General features: G+C 40.5%; 1 protein-coding gene across 1 annotated transcript in view; it reads left to right on the plus strand.

Annotated features, from left to right (window-relative positions):
• The first annotated feature begins 200 nt into the window (after window positions 1-200).
• The window catches only part of LOC306754958 (adenylate cyclase type 6-like), a 37,677-nt gene continuing 21,690 nt past the window's right edge, over window positions 201-16,187 (plus strand). Inside the window, exons 1-2 of the mRNA XM_079239137.1 lie at window positions 201-328; window positions 446-1,385. Coding sequence (XP_079095263.1) covers window positions 309-328; window positions 446-1,385 — 960 coding nt within the window. The 5' untranslated portion in view covers window positions 201-308. The remainder of the gene's footprint in view (window positions 329-445; window positions 1,386-16,187) is intronic.

Here is a 16,187-nt window from a genome sequence, read left to right on the forward strand (position 1 = left end):
ATTTATTGTCACATGAAGATCAGAAATGTCTTTCTTACCTTAAAATCTTTTTTGTGTTTCTTTTTCCTTCTATTAGACCCAACAGAAGCCGTGGAGATAGGCCTGGCAGTAGAAACATCTATTAACCCTGGTCTTTGATTACTGGCCGGGGCACAAACATCTGGAAGTGTGTGTGCTGTTTGGCCTTCTTCCTTTCGCTCTCACCCTGTGGCCTGGCACTGTGGCCTCAACAAACCTCTCCTCACTTCATCAAAATTTAATTTAGGAGGATAAATGAGTGAACCGGTTGCAAGGGAAAGGGCTGGGACATGTACCAGAACCCCGACAGGTAAACGAACATCTCCTGAAGGTGGATAGAAGAGGAACTGCTAATTGGTCCTCCATCATTGTATCACAGCCGTGACTTTGATCTGTCTTACTGATTGGTCTCTCTCTGCTCACACAGAATGTCCTGGTTCAGTGGTCTCCTAGTTGCCAGAGTGGATGACCGCAAGACTGCGTGGCGTGAGCGCAATGGCAAGAAGTCCAAACGGAAGGGAGGCTCATCTCTCTGCAACCCGCGTTACATGAGCTGTCTGCGGGACCCAGATGCTATGGAGCCCCCTTCCGGAGCCCCCCTCCATCAGCACCACCGCGGAGGGATGGCAGGGGCTGTGGGAGGCGGGGGCAACTTCGGCGTACGCTGCGGATGGCAGGAGGACCACTACGGCAAAAGGGGAGGGGCTCCCGGGGAAGGGGTGGGGCTGAAATCTGTCGACTTGGGCTTTGAAGACGGGGAGTTGAAAGGGAGGAAAGGGGGGTGCAATGGAGGAAGTGGCGACATGGGAGACGATGGTCCCAACGGCGCCACGGGGGTGGTGACGGCTGCGGACTGCTGGCTCAGGGTGGTGCGTGTATTCCAGTCGAAAAAGTTCCAGTCCCGCAAACTGGAGCGACTATACCAGCGTTACTTCTTTAGGCTGAACCAGAGTTCATTGACCATGCTCATGGGGGTGCTTGTGATCGTGTGCGGCATCATGCTGACCTTCCACTGTGTCCACGCCGCCCCTCACGTGGCCTATTCGTCAGCCCTGTCGGTAGCGATGGCACTCTTCATGGCTCTTATGGTAGTGTGCAACCGCAATGGCTTCCACCAGGACTACATGTGGATGGTCAGCTACCTGGTGATTGGAGTCTTGGTGTCGGTACAGGTGTTCGGGGTGCTCATGGTGGCACCCAGGAGTGCTTCAGAAGGAATCTGGTGGTCCGTGTTCTTCATCTACATCATCTACACTCTGCTGCCTGTAAGGATGAGGGCTGCGGTGCTGAGCGGAGCTGTGCTGTCCATCATCCACGTGGTCACCACCTGGCAGATCAACCAGGAAGACAAGTTCCTCTGGAAACAAGTAAGAAAGGCTTGATGTGTGAATGTCCCGTTGTCTCTTTGATGATGTATTTTCACCTCAACTGACAGGTAGTGCAACTATTCTGTCATTTGTTTTCTGTGTTTTCACAGTAAATTGTAAAACCTGTTTTAAATGAAACCATTGTAGGATATTTTCTACATGAAAACATAAAACACTTACTGCTGAATGTGCAGCTCTGTTTTCACATGAGGGTCCAAAAACAACAAAAACGGCTCCTAAGCTTGAGAGTAAAAGATGGGTTTATAAGGGCTAAAATCCAAGTTTCCAGCTTGATGCATGTCTTTATGAGAAGAAAGAGAGACAGTATTGGACATTTGACCTTGTGTCCTATGATTAGCTGTCCCTTATACAACTCATGGATTTAGATATGGCTTCTGGCTCTTTACTGTCATATTAGAGCTTGACATGAGAAAGGAAACAAGACAGATTGAATTCACTATATATGGTATTTGGGGAACTACCTGCACATATTTTCAGTGCTAAAATTCAGTCATTTTATAAATGTATTGTCTCAAATGCCACATTTACAAAGAGAAGTGTCTCTATACAAGCTGTCAGCATGAAGCCACAATAGCACCCGTTTTAAGTGGCGTTCCTGACCACTTTGTAAATCATTCTCCAATGATTTAACTCAGTTTTAGTCCAGTTCTTTGAGGAAATATTAGATCTGTCACTGTGTTTACTGGTTAGTCGTTTGTTACTGGGTTGTTGTACATCATGCCTTGATAAGAACACAAAAGTTGTGTGTTGCAAGTGCAAAACATGAGCTGGAAGACGCTGAATGAGCTGAAACAAATTTTTCTGTTAGTTTTTTAAATTGGTTAGTTGCGAAAATGTGTTATCTGAAAACAAATGATCATGCCTGGTGATTAGTCAGCGCAAATAGAAATCACCCATCACATGAATTTCCAACCACACACGCAAGAATAACCAAATATTATAATTATTAGCCAACTTTTTTTTTTCATCAAAGACAGATAATATTAAACAATCACAACTCTTCATTTACTTTTTTTTTTCTTCTGTCTTTGTAGTGAGAGGAAAGAACAAGTCTGAAAAGTGACGTATATGTCTTTACATCAGGGGTGCCCAAAGTCGGTCCTCGAGGTTTTCCATGTATCCCTGCTACAACACACCTGGCTTTCATTAAACGGATCTAACAGCCAATGAAATTCTGCGCAAAGACTGATTAGTTTGAGTCATATGTGTTGGAACAGGAACACATGGAAAACTTGCAGGATTGTGGTCCTCGAGGACCGGAGCTGGACACTCCTGTCCTACATGTTAACCAGCCATCACGGACTTTATAATCTGACAGAAACGGCACAGACAACAGCTTAATAAGCATCAAACAGATAATAACTAAAAGAGATTTAACATGTGATATGATGACTGCTGGGAAGATACCTTTGATTTGTAAAAAAAAAAAAAAAAAACAAAACTTGGTGCACGTGTTGCTCAGTAAGTTGGCAGCAAGGAGGAGACATTGCAAGTTCAGCAGGTCTGGTTTGAAAATTATTGATATAAAATGAAACATCAATATATTTTCCAGCCCTATTCTGTAGACCAATTGATTAAATGATGGGGCCATAATGATAATAATAAAAATAATCATTTTCAAATAATTTGATACTAAAAAGAACCAAAACTATAGAAAAATTCAAATTATATTCAAGTAACTGGTCAGGAAATTGAAAATGATTATATTCAGCAATTAAGTAGACTTTGTTTGACTCAGGGCTGCATTTGAAACACTGCCATGATATTTGTGATGGGGTGGTAGCGTGTGAACTGGCGACGCAGCCGCTGCCGTGTAAATTGCTCAGCTGTGATTTGTCACCATGTTGTAGCTGCATATTTGGAGCTTACGGCTCTTGCTGCACAGTGTGTTGTTTGTGCGTCATGCCAAGGACCTAGGGGCTTGCTGAAGGTCAGTGGGCTGAATGAAAGCTATGGCTGGATGGCCATGTGGGTGTGTGTGTGTGTGTGTGTGTGTGCCGTTGTGTGACAGTGAGAGAATACCATGATATAAAGCAGTATCATTTAGGTCTCACACAACCGAGTCTTTGTACTTGTCTCCCAGGGTGGGGTTACGGGGGTGAGGTCAAAGGGAGGAGAGGGGAGGGTGGGGGTGGTCAGTTGTGGCTGTTTCTCTTCTTTTCTGTCCTGTTTTACAACTGTCATCTCTCTGGGGAAGAGTTATGTAAAACATAATAGGAAGGCCATTACGTGGAAACAATGGGGGGGATATAAGACGTAATGATCACTGATTGTCATTGTAATGTCTCGCAGGTTTGCATTCATTATAACATCCTTTCACGTGTTAGCCCTGTTATGAAACCATGGCCGTCTGCAGTACAAGTCTCCTCATGTTTTGATTGTTAATTATAAATTAATTACTAAGATATAGGACTAAACCGGGGCTTCATGGGAATTTAGGAATCACACAACGTGCTATAACATCCTGCGTGATATACCTAGTGTAATCCATCACAGATCCAACATTGTTTGCCGTCGTTTAGTGAATGAACGTCATGAGATGGAAGCAGCCCAGCGATGCAGCCTGTTTCTCTGAGGTCGTCTGTGTACTGTGTGAAACAGTAAAACAGTGTCATCAATCACTGCTTCGCGCTCGTGTGCAAGTATTTCCTCTTTCTCCAATAACTCATTAACCTCACTGAGTTTCTGTTGCTGTTGAAGGCTACAGATGATCCCAAAGTTGACTGATGAGTCCTTGTTTTTACTGGCCTGGTTTTACTCTGGTTCTGCCTTTGACCACGAGAGAAAACGTCTTCATTTGTGCGATAGCTGCGTTTTAATCGCCAGCCATATGCAGTGAATTTTGTGGGGTTTGTTCATGTAACAAGTAGCTGGTGGCGTTAACAGTGACCAAATATAGGTTGTTTATACAAGTCCTCTGAGTAACTAATGCTTTCCTGTTTATTTCTAATTGATGGTTTGTACATGCTGATGGTTTGACATGAATGCCTCGGATATGGCAATTGAACATTTAGAAATATCCAAGACAATCTGTGATGATGAGAGGACATTGGTTTAGAGAGCTTAGAGTTCTTTGGGTCAGCAGCATTATGACATCCTCAAAACTGCAAATAATTTTATTATTTCTCAGGACAGGCTTTTTTTTTTATGCCCTTATATCGCGCTTGTGTACTTGTTATGGATTTGAAGCGGATTGGGTTTGTTTATGCCACACAGTCATTTCTAGAGATGTTTATTTACAGAGTTCACTGTGGATTTATTCTATTTTCTGAAGACTAAATATTGTAAGATTTATAATTAGGTTGTATATTATAAGGGATTTATACAAAATCAGTTTTGAGACTTTTTTTTTTTTTATTAGTATTCAGAATACATGATTTGTAGCACATACAAGGACCAGTTTCAGCTGATAGATAGAAATGGAAGAGTAGTTTACTTCAGCTGCTTTACAAAATGCCATAATCATGATTCATTGTGCAGAACATGCTGTAATATGATCACAGAAATCTTGTTACTAAATTTCAAATGCAATTATAGTACGCAAATGCATGAAAATGACTATTAGTGTGCTTTACTTTTTTTTTTTTTTTTTTAAATGTTGTTTTTTTTACTATTGTCGTCAACTAACTCAGCTGTGCAAGACCAGTTACAGACATCTCGAGGGTGTCTGGTTTCTGTATGTCCAGTACTTCATGTTAGACTCTTGAAATCAATGGCACTTAATCTCATCAAGCCTCTCAAAACACATTCAGGGCACACACTTGTTTCCTAGGCTGTTTTGCTCTTGGGTTTGGTTGGTATGTGTGTTTTTTACAGCTACATCTGTTTTCTTATCATATGGTTTATTGTGCACGCTCACACAATGCAGTTCAACATGTAGCAGCTTGAACCACCTTAAAGTTAAAGTTTTTTTCTAATATGGTTTTTTGTTACATGTGGACTTCACTCAGCTGTTAATTCTCTTGTTTCTGTGCCACCAGATCACTTATCGTCAGCTGAAATGAATTAACCATGACTGTACAGTTTGTGCAAATGTGCATGCACCCATCCCACCCGTCCACCATTCCAAGCACACATGTTTTCTCATGCTTTGTTATGGTTGACGCCTTCCCTTCTCGCCTCTATTGAATGTTTGTCAGAACTGTTGCCGTTTGTTATTCTTCGGGAAGTTACATCACAGAACAATGGTCCAGCTTGCATGTGTGGGTGTCCATTTTGGTGCACACACTGCATGTTGCACCACATGTTCTTCTGTCTAGGACTTGATCAGAGATCTGCAGCAGGCACATTTTATGCACTTAAAGTTGCACACTGCTGATAAGCTTGTCAGAGATCTTTTGGGATTTTGTAACATTCTTCACCTCCGAGTTATTTGCTTTATGGCCTCTGACAATGACTAGCATTGTTGCATGGATTTTGTTGACACAAGGGCTGGAAGAGGTCAAAGACTGGTTCCTAAAAATACCAGGCCCTTGGTGTTTCTGCTAACTGTTGCGTCAGATGGAACAGTCTTATCAGAGTCTGCGTCAGAGCAACAGGCAGGTCACTTCATCCCCCTTTTTTCTGCAAACACACAAACCTGCATTTAACATCCCCTGAAACACACACATACACAAAATAGGGGCTGTTAGTGCTGCATATCCACAGCTGACCTTACACTTTCTTCATATTTTACTTTGTGTGTCTCTTTATGAAGTCTAACCTAACAGCCTAATGAAACTTTGAGCTTTGACCACAGCCAAGTTGACTTAAAACGCCTCCATGATCTCTTTGTCAAACTCCAGTTTGGAGTGTGTGTGTTTTTTTTTTCCAGAAAATAAGATAAAGTTGATGGATTTTAAGTAAAAATGTGCTGCTTTTGCACATTAGTAATGTGCTTTGGACTGTGGCTGTTGAATCAATTTTCACATTTCCAGGATGTTCGTGAGAGAACTGATGCATTTCTTTAAGAGCAACTATTGCAGCGAATCAACCGCATCAGCTGTTCACAGTTTCACAGCGGCCCCCACTGCTGGAATAACCTTGTGTGTTTTCTGCATCGTGATGGGAGACTTAGATCTCAGTGGAGGGATTGTAAGCCTGCGATGATCACCTATAAAAAGCTGGTGCTGCTGCTGTAAAGCAGAGTGCATCATAGGAGGGGAAGAAGCAGCAGCGAGGCGGTGCCATGGGACGTGAATCTGATATTCTCCCCATGCACTCCTTCTACAGCCTCCTTGATAAATAATTTGTGTGTTTAACTCGGCCGCAGCATTTTAACGAGGATACCTGGCACATGCACGCTTCTCTCAGTCCATGGATCAGGAGCTGAATGATGGGATTCCACACACAAACACACACACACACACACACACACACACACACACACACACACACACACACACACACACACAAAGGTCTTCAATCAAAGATTTACTTATGTGAATTTGCACTAAAATGTAACCCGATCTTTCTCAGTGCAAACTCATTTCACCTGATTGCTTGTGTTTTATTTGCATGCATCATTCTATACACACACACACACACACACACACACACACACACACACACACACACACACACACACACAAATACCATAACCAGCAATCAGCCAATCCGTGAACCAATAAGAGCTCTGGGAAACGAGTTATCGGTTTAGCATCACTTCTGAGACTGGTGGGGAATAAACAGCATTGCTAAGTGTCTCCGTCAGTGCTCGTGTTGAGTTGGCCCAGTGGTTGCTATGGAAACAACTACGACTCAAGCAGCCAAGACCTAGTTTGGTAACCGTTGCCTAAAGTAAAGATTTTGACTAAAAAAAGAAAAGAAAGGAGAGAAAAGGAACATTTTAGAAACCAGGTCAAATTTGATTTGTGCTACTCTCTTCACCTCCTTGTGAGAAAAGAAAGCTTGAGGGCGGGTGTCAGAGGGTCTTGACTTTCTAGATGTGTTGCTGCTTGGCTGCTTGGATAGATCTCTCCTTTGTTTCCCCCCCCCCCCCTGCTGTCCAAATGAGACAGTCCATGATTAAACATGGCAATGACAAGGAAGGGGTCATATGAGCGGAGGTGGTGGGGAGTCGAGAGGGAAGGATGCACAGGATGTTGTTTGCCAGTTGTCTGCTTCAGAGAAGCTTATCTGCCGTCAGCTCTCTATGACTGTGCATCTTTGCATGCCTACTGCTGTAGAAATGGGCTACTTACATATACAGTTTTTAAGCATAAAATGCTGATTTTATTTGCATGGTAATTGGTTTCATTGATGATCACAACTCCTTTGAAATCCTCGAATGCCAATTCAAATCTTCTAAAACACTGTTTCATGTAACACACAAAAAAAACCAAAAAAAACCCCAGACTTTTTATTTCTTCCCAGTTTTCCCACAACTTGTTAACTGTATGTGAAGCCCAGCAGCCAGGCAGTGGCTCCAAGTGCTTCAGAACAAAAGCTTTGTGAAATTGTGAAGAAAAGGTTCGGTTTCCTTAAGTTTCTTCCCATTTTTAAGCACATTTTGTTGCCATTTGATTAAAAACACTTTTGCAACTCTTCTGCCAGAATACTCTGATAGTCACACTCTCTCCACAGAAATCACACCAGCCTGATTGCCAGCAGAAGTGTGTGGTGTGTAGTTTTTCAGTGTTAGGACCCCCAGCTTGTCCCCGTTCGTGTTTACAGAAACATGACTGTGAGGAATGAGGAGGTCTCGCCTGATCAGGATAACTGGCTTTACATTACAAGCAACTGTCTGTGACTCGGCTCTGCATTAATTATGTAACGTGTAGAGTCTCATGTTTCCGTGCAGAGCCTCAGAAACATACAGAGATGTTTGAAACTCCAGCAGAAAATAAAGAAGGATCCTAAAACGGAGTTATTAGGGAAAATTGTGTGCCATGAATGATACTTTTGGTATGTCTAAGCTTTCTGTGAGGTAGTTTATAGCAGGCTTCTTAAACAATTTGGGAGCAGTGAAAAATGAACCAAGTCTTTTATTTTATATATGGTTTAAAAAGAGTATAGCTAGCCCACCATCCCTCTGCTTTGTATTGTGTTTTTAAAAATGTATATTTTAAATTATTTAAACTTCTTACATGATCCCAAAATACTACTGCAGTCAAGTAAGCACCATCAGTTAAATGACCGAGTTAGTTTATTGTCTGTTGTTGGAACATATCCATAAATACTGTTTTGCATCAACAGTATGTGAAGTGTTCAGTGTTAGTGTCTGAAGTCAGCATTGATTTACTGTAAGTTCATGATTGCTATTTAAACTTTTCTGTGGTATAACAAGTCCACGTGCAAAGAACAAAGTCTCCAAAATGTCAATTTATTTCTCAATGACCGTTTTGGGTAAAAAATGTATGTAAATTTAAAAAAAAAAAAAAGAAAAAGTGAAATTCTACATGTCAGGCTGAAGCATAGAGGTTTGAGTCTCCTTGTATTGTTTAAATGTCTGACTGAGTGAAAAGGCCAGGAAGTGTCTGAATCCTCTTTTCTGTAGGACAGATAAATAAAATGATGACTAAGTCTGCTTCACGCGTCTTCTGGTGTCGAAACTGAAAGATGATAATATTTTTTAAATGCTGGTAAAAGTCAGTGCTTCCTTTGCTGTCTCTTTTAATTTAGGAGAAATTGGCATTCCAATTTGCATGAAAAAAAGACATTTCCAGATTATATACATTTACGTTTCTGGCATAACATGTAAAATGTGGCGATAATGCAGAGAGAGTTTCATGTTTGTGTAACTGTTGTAGATTTACAACAGTAGCTAGCTCAGGACTGCAGCCTCTCTCATCAGTGCAGTTATCTCTTCCTAAGTAACCTGAAATTCTTCACGCAGTCAAGTTTTACACATATTCTAGAAGTATTTGATTATTTTGCCATTTCAATAAGTAGCCCACACATTTCAGAAGCTTTAAACCAAGTCCTTAAATTAGGGTGTATTTTGGGAAGCTTGGTAAAAATAATCCACAGTAATGCATTTAGAACGGGACATTTTTTGTGATTTTTTTATCTTACTTTTTGAAGCAGCCATTTCTGTGTTTGCTAGCAACCCTGCCAGCATACCCGCAATGCTCTTTGGTTACTTACTGCTGTGTTGCTTGCTAACCTTTTACTTCTCTACTTGGTTATGGATGCAGAAGCTCTGATCTCAAAGTAAATCAAGTATAAAAGTAAATCAGACTGTTGCATTAAAAAAAGAGCCATGAAAACATTTTTTGTTATAGTTAATAGTTTGTTTGTTATAGGGAGCAGAGCGGGCGGGTGGGGTTTGACTATCTATAAGTAGATGTGGTTCTGGTCGTTTCAGATAAGGGGAGTGTGAGCTGTGTGTAGAAATGAGGCTCAGGATGAGTACACAAACCCAGAAGCTGCCTGGCACCGAGCGTGCGCACACACACACACACACACACACACACACACACACACACTCTTCACAAAGGCTGAGAGTGACAGTGAGCACGACTCAGAGTGGGAGGAGGCAGGAAAAGATAAATAACAAAAAAAAAAGCATATGGAAATAAATAACCAACACTCTCAAGGAAAGATAGAGGCCAACCCTGAGTGGGTGGGTGGGTGGGTGGGTGGGGGGGGGGGGGACTCTTGTGTTTTGTCACGAGTAAAGCACTGTCATTATGGTTGGGGTACCAGAGTGTGTTTTACAGAGCCTGAATCAACACAGATGTTCTATGGAGTTCCAGATGCTCTTCAAAGGCTGATGAGCTCCGACTTGCACTCTCGCTGGCCCTGTTTCAACAACAATATTCCATCAGTCATTGCCCCCCCCCCCCGGGAAAAGGTCTCATGATTTCTTGTTCTCCGCAGTTTTCTTGACAGCGCCGTCCAGCTGAAATATTTTTCCACATCCTCTTTAAAAACTTTTTATATAAGTGTCCTCAGAAGTCAGCGACAGCTCCAGTTTAGTTGTAGTTGAGCAGTGATGAAAGGATTAGTCACTAATCCACTAATCATTAGTGGATTAAAATGATGTTTAATACTAAATGATTTTCTAACTTTTGCTTTATAACATTAATTACACTTTTCTTTTTTTCTTTCATAAACACAAGAGCAAAACTGTAGAGAGCTGACCGTGTTTGTGACCTAGTGTCATTTCAAAGGTCAAGAGTCATCAGACCATTAATAACTTGTTTTACAGCATCTGATTTCTTTTTTTTTTCAGCATTTTCCCATGAGCTTTGTCCCTCTTCTCTGTGAGGAGTCACAGCATGTAGCACTGCACTTCTGCTGCATTTATCACTCTTAGAAGTGTAAGACCACATCATCCCAACTGAATGCAAGAAAAAATGTTTATTTCCACGGCACGGACATGGATTAGCAGCTGGTGGAGATGAGGCTGGGACAGCAACTTTAGCTTCAATCTCACACTGGGTAAAAAATATGAAGAAGATGGCTCCATGACTAAAAAGTCAATCAAAAGTGTCTAAAGCTTGCTTTATTTTTTTTTAAGATGTCCAACTGGGGAAAACTTCTGGTTACAACAAGGTCAGATTGTAAACAAATCAAAATAAAAATAACCTTTGTCTCTTAAATAGTATCTGTAAATATTTATCAACTTAATTTCTAAACTGGTTTTAACTTTTCTTCAGTATGATGCTTCTTTGGTAAATTATGATCGAGTGTAAGTTATGGTGGGTGTGCATCATGACTGACAACCTTTGGCTTACACATTTTTCACTCCTCTCTGGTGATATCATTCATTCATTCAGTCATTTTCCAAATCGCTTAGTCTAATTCAGGGTTGCGGGAAAGCTGGAGCTCATCCCAGCAATTAGCAGGTGAGAGGCAGGGTACACCCTGGACAGGTCTCCTGTCCATCACAGGGCCCTAAGGGTGATGTATGATTCTTAAATTCAAAAGTTTAGTAATGTCATTACAAATACAGTCATCAAATTCTAGTTTAAGACCCTTTACTGGTTCTGGATTTAAACTGACTCAAGTGATACACCCTCTGAACTTGGTAACTAGTATAGCCAAATGTAACACAAAGTACATTTTCATCTCAATGAACTGATTAAGCCTTAATTGATGAATGAGCTGTCTCAGATTAAATCTTAATTTCAGACATTTGCCATAATAGTTACTGGATTACAGAAAATGTCTGATGCTAAAGACCCTCTGCTTGAAAGCTAATAATCAGTGTGAATACAATGAATCCCATTCACACTATTGTTTTCCTGTTTTTCTCTTTCGGCACTTAACTCCTCTTTAATCGTTGGTGCCACTTCCACCATTCCCGGAAAATTTCAGCTCTGCCATTGGTCAGTTTTTGCATAATGAGCTGCAAAGTGCTTCAACTGGGTTTATAGGTCTGCACCAGTTTCCAGTGTCCGGTACATGGCAGCCCTATTAATACTGACAAGCTTCTGTCTGTACTTTTGTGGAAGTGTCTCATAACAGCCATGTACACATTGAGAAGTTCTTACATATCTTTGTTTGTGCTGGTTTGAAACCAGAAAGTTTCACATTCATGGTTGTATTTCATGTTTTTTGAAGCTGCTTCCATTCACACTGTGTCAAGTTGCATGATTGCACTAATTGCTCCCAGCTGGGAGCTGCAGCACAGTCTGTTTGTTACTGTTGTAAACATCAGCATAGTTAGTATCAGCAAAGACTTTTGCGACTTATTTAAAAAATAAAGGGGGTAACCCTGTTGCATCAAGTCAGCTCAGTAGTATCTTGATAGGCATTGATTGGTGGAGCCTCCCAGCATGCCTTGTGGATTCTCTTGCTGTTTGCACCAGTTTCCAGTGTCCAGTACAGTGCAGCCAAAGAACACTGACTACTTTCAGTCTGTACCTCTGTGGCAGAGTCTCACAACAGCCATGTACAAGTAGAGAAGCTCCTACCTCTAACTCTGATCTGTGCTGCTCTGAAACCAAAAAGTTTAACATAAATTCATGGGGGAACTTCACTTTTTTTTTTTTCTTTTATTGAAGCTGCTTCCATTCACACTGTTTCAAGTTACATGTATGCTCCCAGCTGAGTTCTTCAACAAGCAGTATCTGTTAATTACTCTCTAAATTAGCATAGTTGGTATCAAGTAAGTGTTTTTGTAAATTCTTTCTAAAGAAAGGCAATACAGAGTACTGAAACTGTCTTTGTTTACTTTATCGCCTTCGGCTGTGCTGCATTAACTGAAGTCTGAAAAACTGCATAAGACCAAGTCTACATGGTTCCAAACCAATGTGGAGAAAATTTGCAAAAACAAGAAAAAGTGTTTCATTCAAGATGAAAAGTAAAGACAACATTTAAAAAATCAAATATAGTTAAATAAAAAGTCAAATAAAGTTAAATGGTTAGCGGCAATGGTTGATATAACATTCAAACATAATCATTCTATAATTAGATGACGTTTAATAATTATTTCTGCAAATAATTTTTAGTTCTTCATAGCTTTCTCATTTCTCTTTTTAATCTTTAAGAAAGCATTCCTGTCTCTGCTTTTTTTTTATCACTTCGTTTTTTCATTCTATCAATTTATTTCATACTTTATCAGATTGGAAAGAATATTACACATATGCTCGCTGCTGGAATGAGCTGCTGCAGTGTCCTCTGTCAGAAGGAGGCACATCCAGATATGCTTTATGTATAAGGTAAACCGCCTTATGCATAAAGCACCGTACAATGGTGCTGAAAATAAGATTATGCTAAAGCAATCATATCATAATGAAATTACAATTCTACACCATAATTTCAATAGGCTGCACCAATGCTCTATGAGCAGTTCAAAAAATTAAAAGTCCTCCCTTAAATTGCCACTAGATCACCCTAAAACTATCACAAAATCATAACTCTCACTAATCCATGACAAATATATCTTAGTTTTCACCACTTAAAAAGTGGCATGTTTTCACTAACTTCAGTGACGTCTTTAGCTTTTTTGCATAATACACCAGTAATTACACATTATTGCATACACACTTGCTGTTATGTAATAACAGCACAATTCTAGTTAAAATATGTCTCTGATAGTGTGAATCATAGATCATATGTGGCAGGCAATAGCTTTGGCAATGCTGCAACCAGTGAAGCAAGAGTGCCAAACAAAAATGTGGAGTCATGAATGCACAATGACTTCAGCACATCGTCGGTGTCAGTCCATTGAGGTTGTAACATTTAGTGCCGCCATATTGGCTATAAGAAAATATCCAGCATTCTACATCTCTCGTCTACAGTATGGAAAATAAAATCCAGTACATTATATTATATTTTACAAGGAAGTATACTATGTTACCTGTGAGTTTGAGCTTATATGGACTTTTGTTTGACCGTTTACTCGATATTTCTGTGCTGTAACTTTCTGATGGGAGTCGTCTGAAAAGTCTTCAAGATCTGAGGTCCTCTAAGACTTACTATTGTCCTTGGTGTTGCTGATCAGGCTGTGAAGTGCTGATTAGCTACATATCCAATGTAGGAAATTTTAGCATGTCTATTTTATGTAGTTTATGCTGCGATTAAAATTAAGATTTGTTTTTGCAAAGCGCTGATTTGGCATCACTCCCTGTATAGCATTGTCTCACTACCATCGCAACATAACATTGCACCTGTGAACATGTTATATGTGAGATTACTTGACGGGTTTTAATCACTTGGAAAAACCAGACCAAAACCAAAAACAACAGGCTTAAAGACAACATAGTTTGAGGACTTTTTTTCTTTTCTGATGCAGTACATTTGTTGCGTTTCTTTTTTTCTTTTCTTTTTTTTTCTATTTCACAACTGTTTCACGGTTTCTCTGATGCCCCAGTCGGCTCTGACATATAGTAAACTATTTTTTTCTGGAGGCTGCAAACTCTCTGTTGTGTTTGGTCACCGCTGCAACGCACCGCTATCCTCATATGAATTGCGACAAATCAAGAAAATACCACACATTTAGTCTTTTTATTCAGTTTGCCCTATAAGAAAAATATAGCTTCCTTCTATATTAACGATGATGCATACTGGTTCATGGAGTCGTCGCTGTGGAGGTTGGCATTGTCGTGGTGGCTTGACAGCATCCTCCTCTGTCCTAATGGGTAGTGGTGGACGCCCATGCCTGCCATGGACTGGGTGGGTCTTGCGGTGGTTGCCTCCTTGGTCATGATTAGTGTCCCGGTGTGGATGGATCCCTAACATATTGTTTCCTCATAGTCCACTGAGCCTTGTGTTAGTGGTCTGTTTGCCTGAGGGTTTGGATGAGAGTGTTTTATATGTTTTACCTCATATGCGTGTGTGTGAAAATGTGAGTGTCTGTGTTAGACTTTTTATGTTTGTATGTAAAAGCGTGTTTTTAACCTGGTTTTAGCTTTGCTATTTTATTCTGTAAAGCACTTTGTCCTACTTTTGTATGAAAAGTGCTAGAGAAATAAACTTTGATTGATTTATTGAAAAGCTGCGAATTGATTCACTTTAATAAAACTATGTATCAGTGATATATTCTTTTGAGAGAGCGCTCCGAATTCGTGTGAGTAGGTTTTCATGCCATCTCATCACCCCACCTCTACAACTTCTCCACCTCCTCAGCTGGTGCTTCATGCTTCATCCCCCTCTCAACCTGAGTGGGGGGCCTGCTGGTCCTGGGAGAGAGATTGAGAAATGTGGATGATAGCTACTGAGTGAAAGCTGCGCTGCCCGCGCTGATAATTCACAGCCTCAGTGAGTGTGAGTTTCAGGCCAACACTGAGCAGAAGCTTTCACAACACAGAGACAGAGAGAGACAGAGAGAGACAGAGAGAGACAGAGAGAGAGAGAGAGAGAGAGAGAGAGAGAGCAAAGCTTCAACAAAATCAATATAATAAAATCCTCATCATCATCAGATCTATGTCTTTCACGCCTGCAATGACAGCTGGCTTCTAAATATGATAATTAATCAGGAATAATATGATCACTGGCTGGTTGTTAAAGATAACCTATCATGTAGTTGTTCATTTTCTTGCTTGAAGCTGAACTGAAGGGATTTAAAGTGTGAACTCTACATCTTGAAGCTGCTTTTGAATGCGTCCTGTTGAATGTTTAGTTGAACTTTTTGCTGTCTGTCAACCCATTTTGCACTCAACGTTCCCCAATGACTAGACGCTGACACCCAAGCACCTTCTTGTGGGCATTGCTGGGTTTTAGCAGAGTCTTGTTAAGGAAATGAGAACAGGTGGGATAAGAGGAGGGGAGAAAAGGTCACCTCCTGCTGTTCCATGGAAACACAGCGAGAGGAAACAAACAAAACAAAAAGACATTCGGAGTATCTAGAAACGTTGTTCACAGATTGCGTTGTTTGAAATGAAATTGCTTTGTGATTGCCGACTATCAGTCACACCCTGCTGCCACCTTTGGAGGTTTCATTTATTTATTTTTATTTTTTCTATTTCTTTGCACAGACTGATGATCAGTCTTTTTTTTATGCCATGTTCAAATTTGAAATGAGAGATTTTTTATTTTTCTTTTAGTCAAGAAGAACAGCTTTTTTTTTGCCAACTCTGGAAAAAAAGTGCTTCTTAAAATTGTAAATACAAATGTTTAGTCATTAGCTTTGCTTTTTGTTTTGTTTTACACCATATTTTCAAGGAAATCCCTGTCTGCTGCAAGGGAACACGAAGGTTCCTGCTCGGAAAACCAAAACGGATGGGCTCCAAGACGTTACCAGCTTCCTTTGAGGACTGTGATTCCCTCTTTCTTTTAAAACTATTGATTGCAATAGATGCCATTATTCAAAACCATTGAATAATGGCATTGTGATGCAGCACATTTGTTTTCGTCTCCCAGGAAACTGTTGAACATTTCATCGGTCCATGTTGCTCTCACCTTTTCAAC

Source organism: Telmatherina bonti, assembly GCF_933228915.1.
Source record: "Telmatherina bonti genome assembly, chromosome: 4".
Taxonomy (NCBI): Eukaryota; Metazoa; Chordata; class Actinopteri; order Atheriniformes; family Telmatherinidae; genus Telmatherina; species Telmatherina bonti.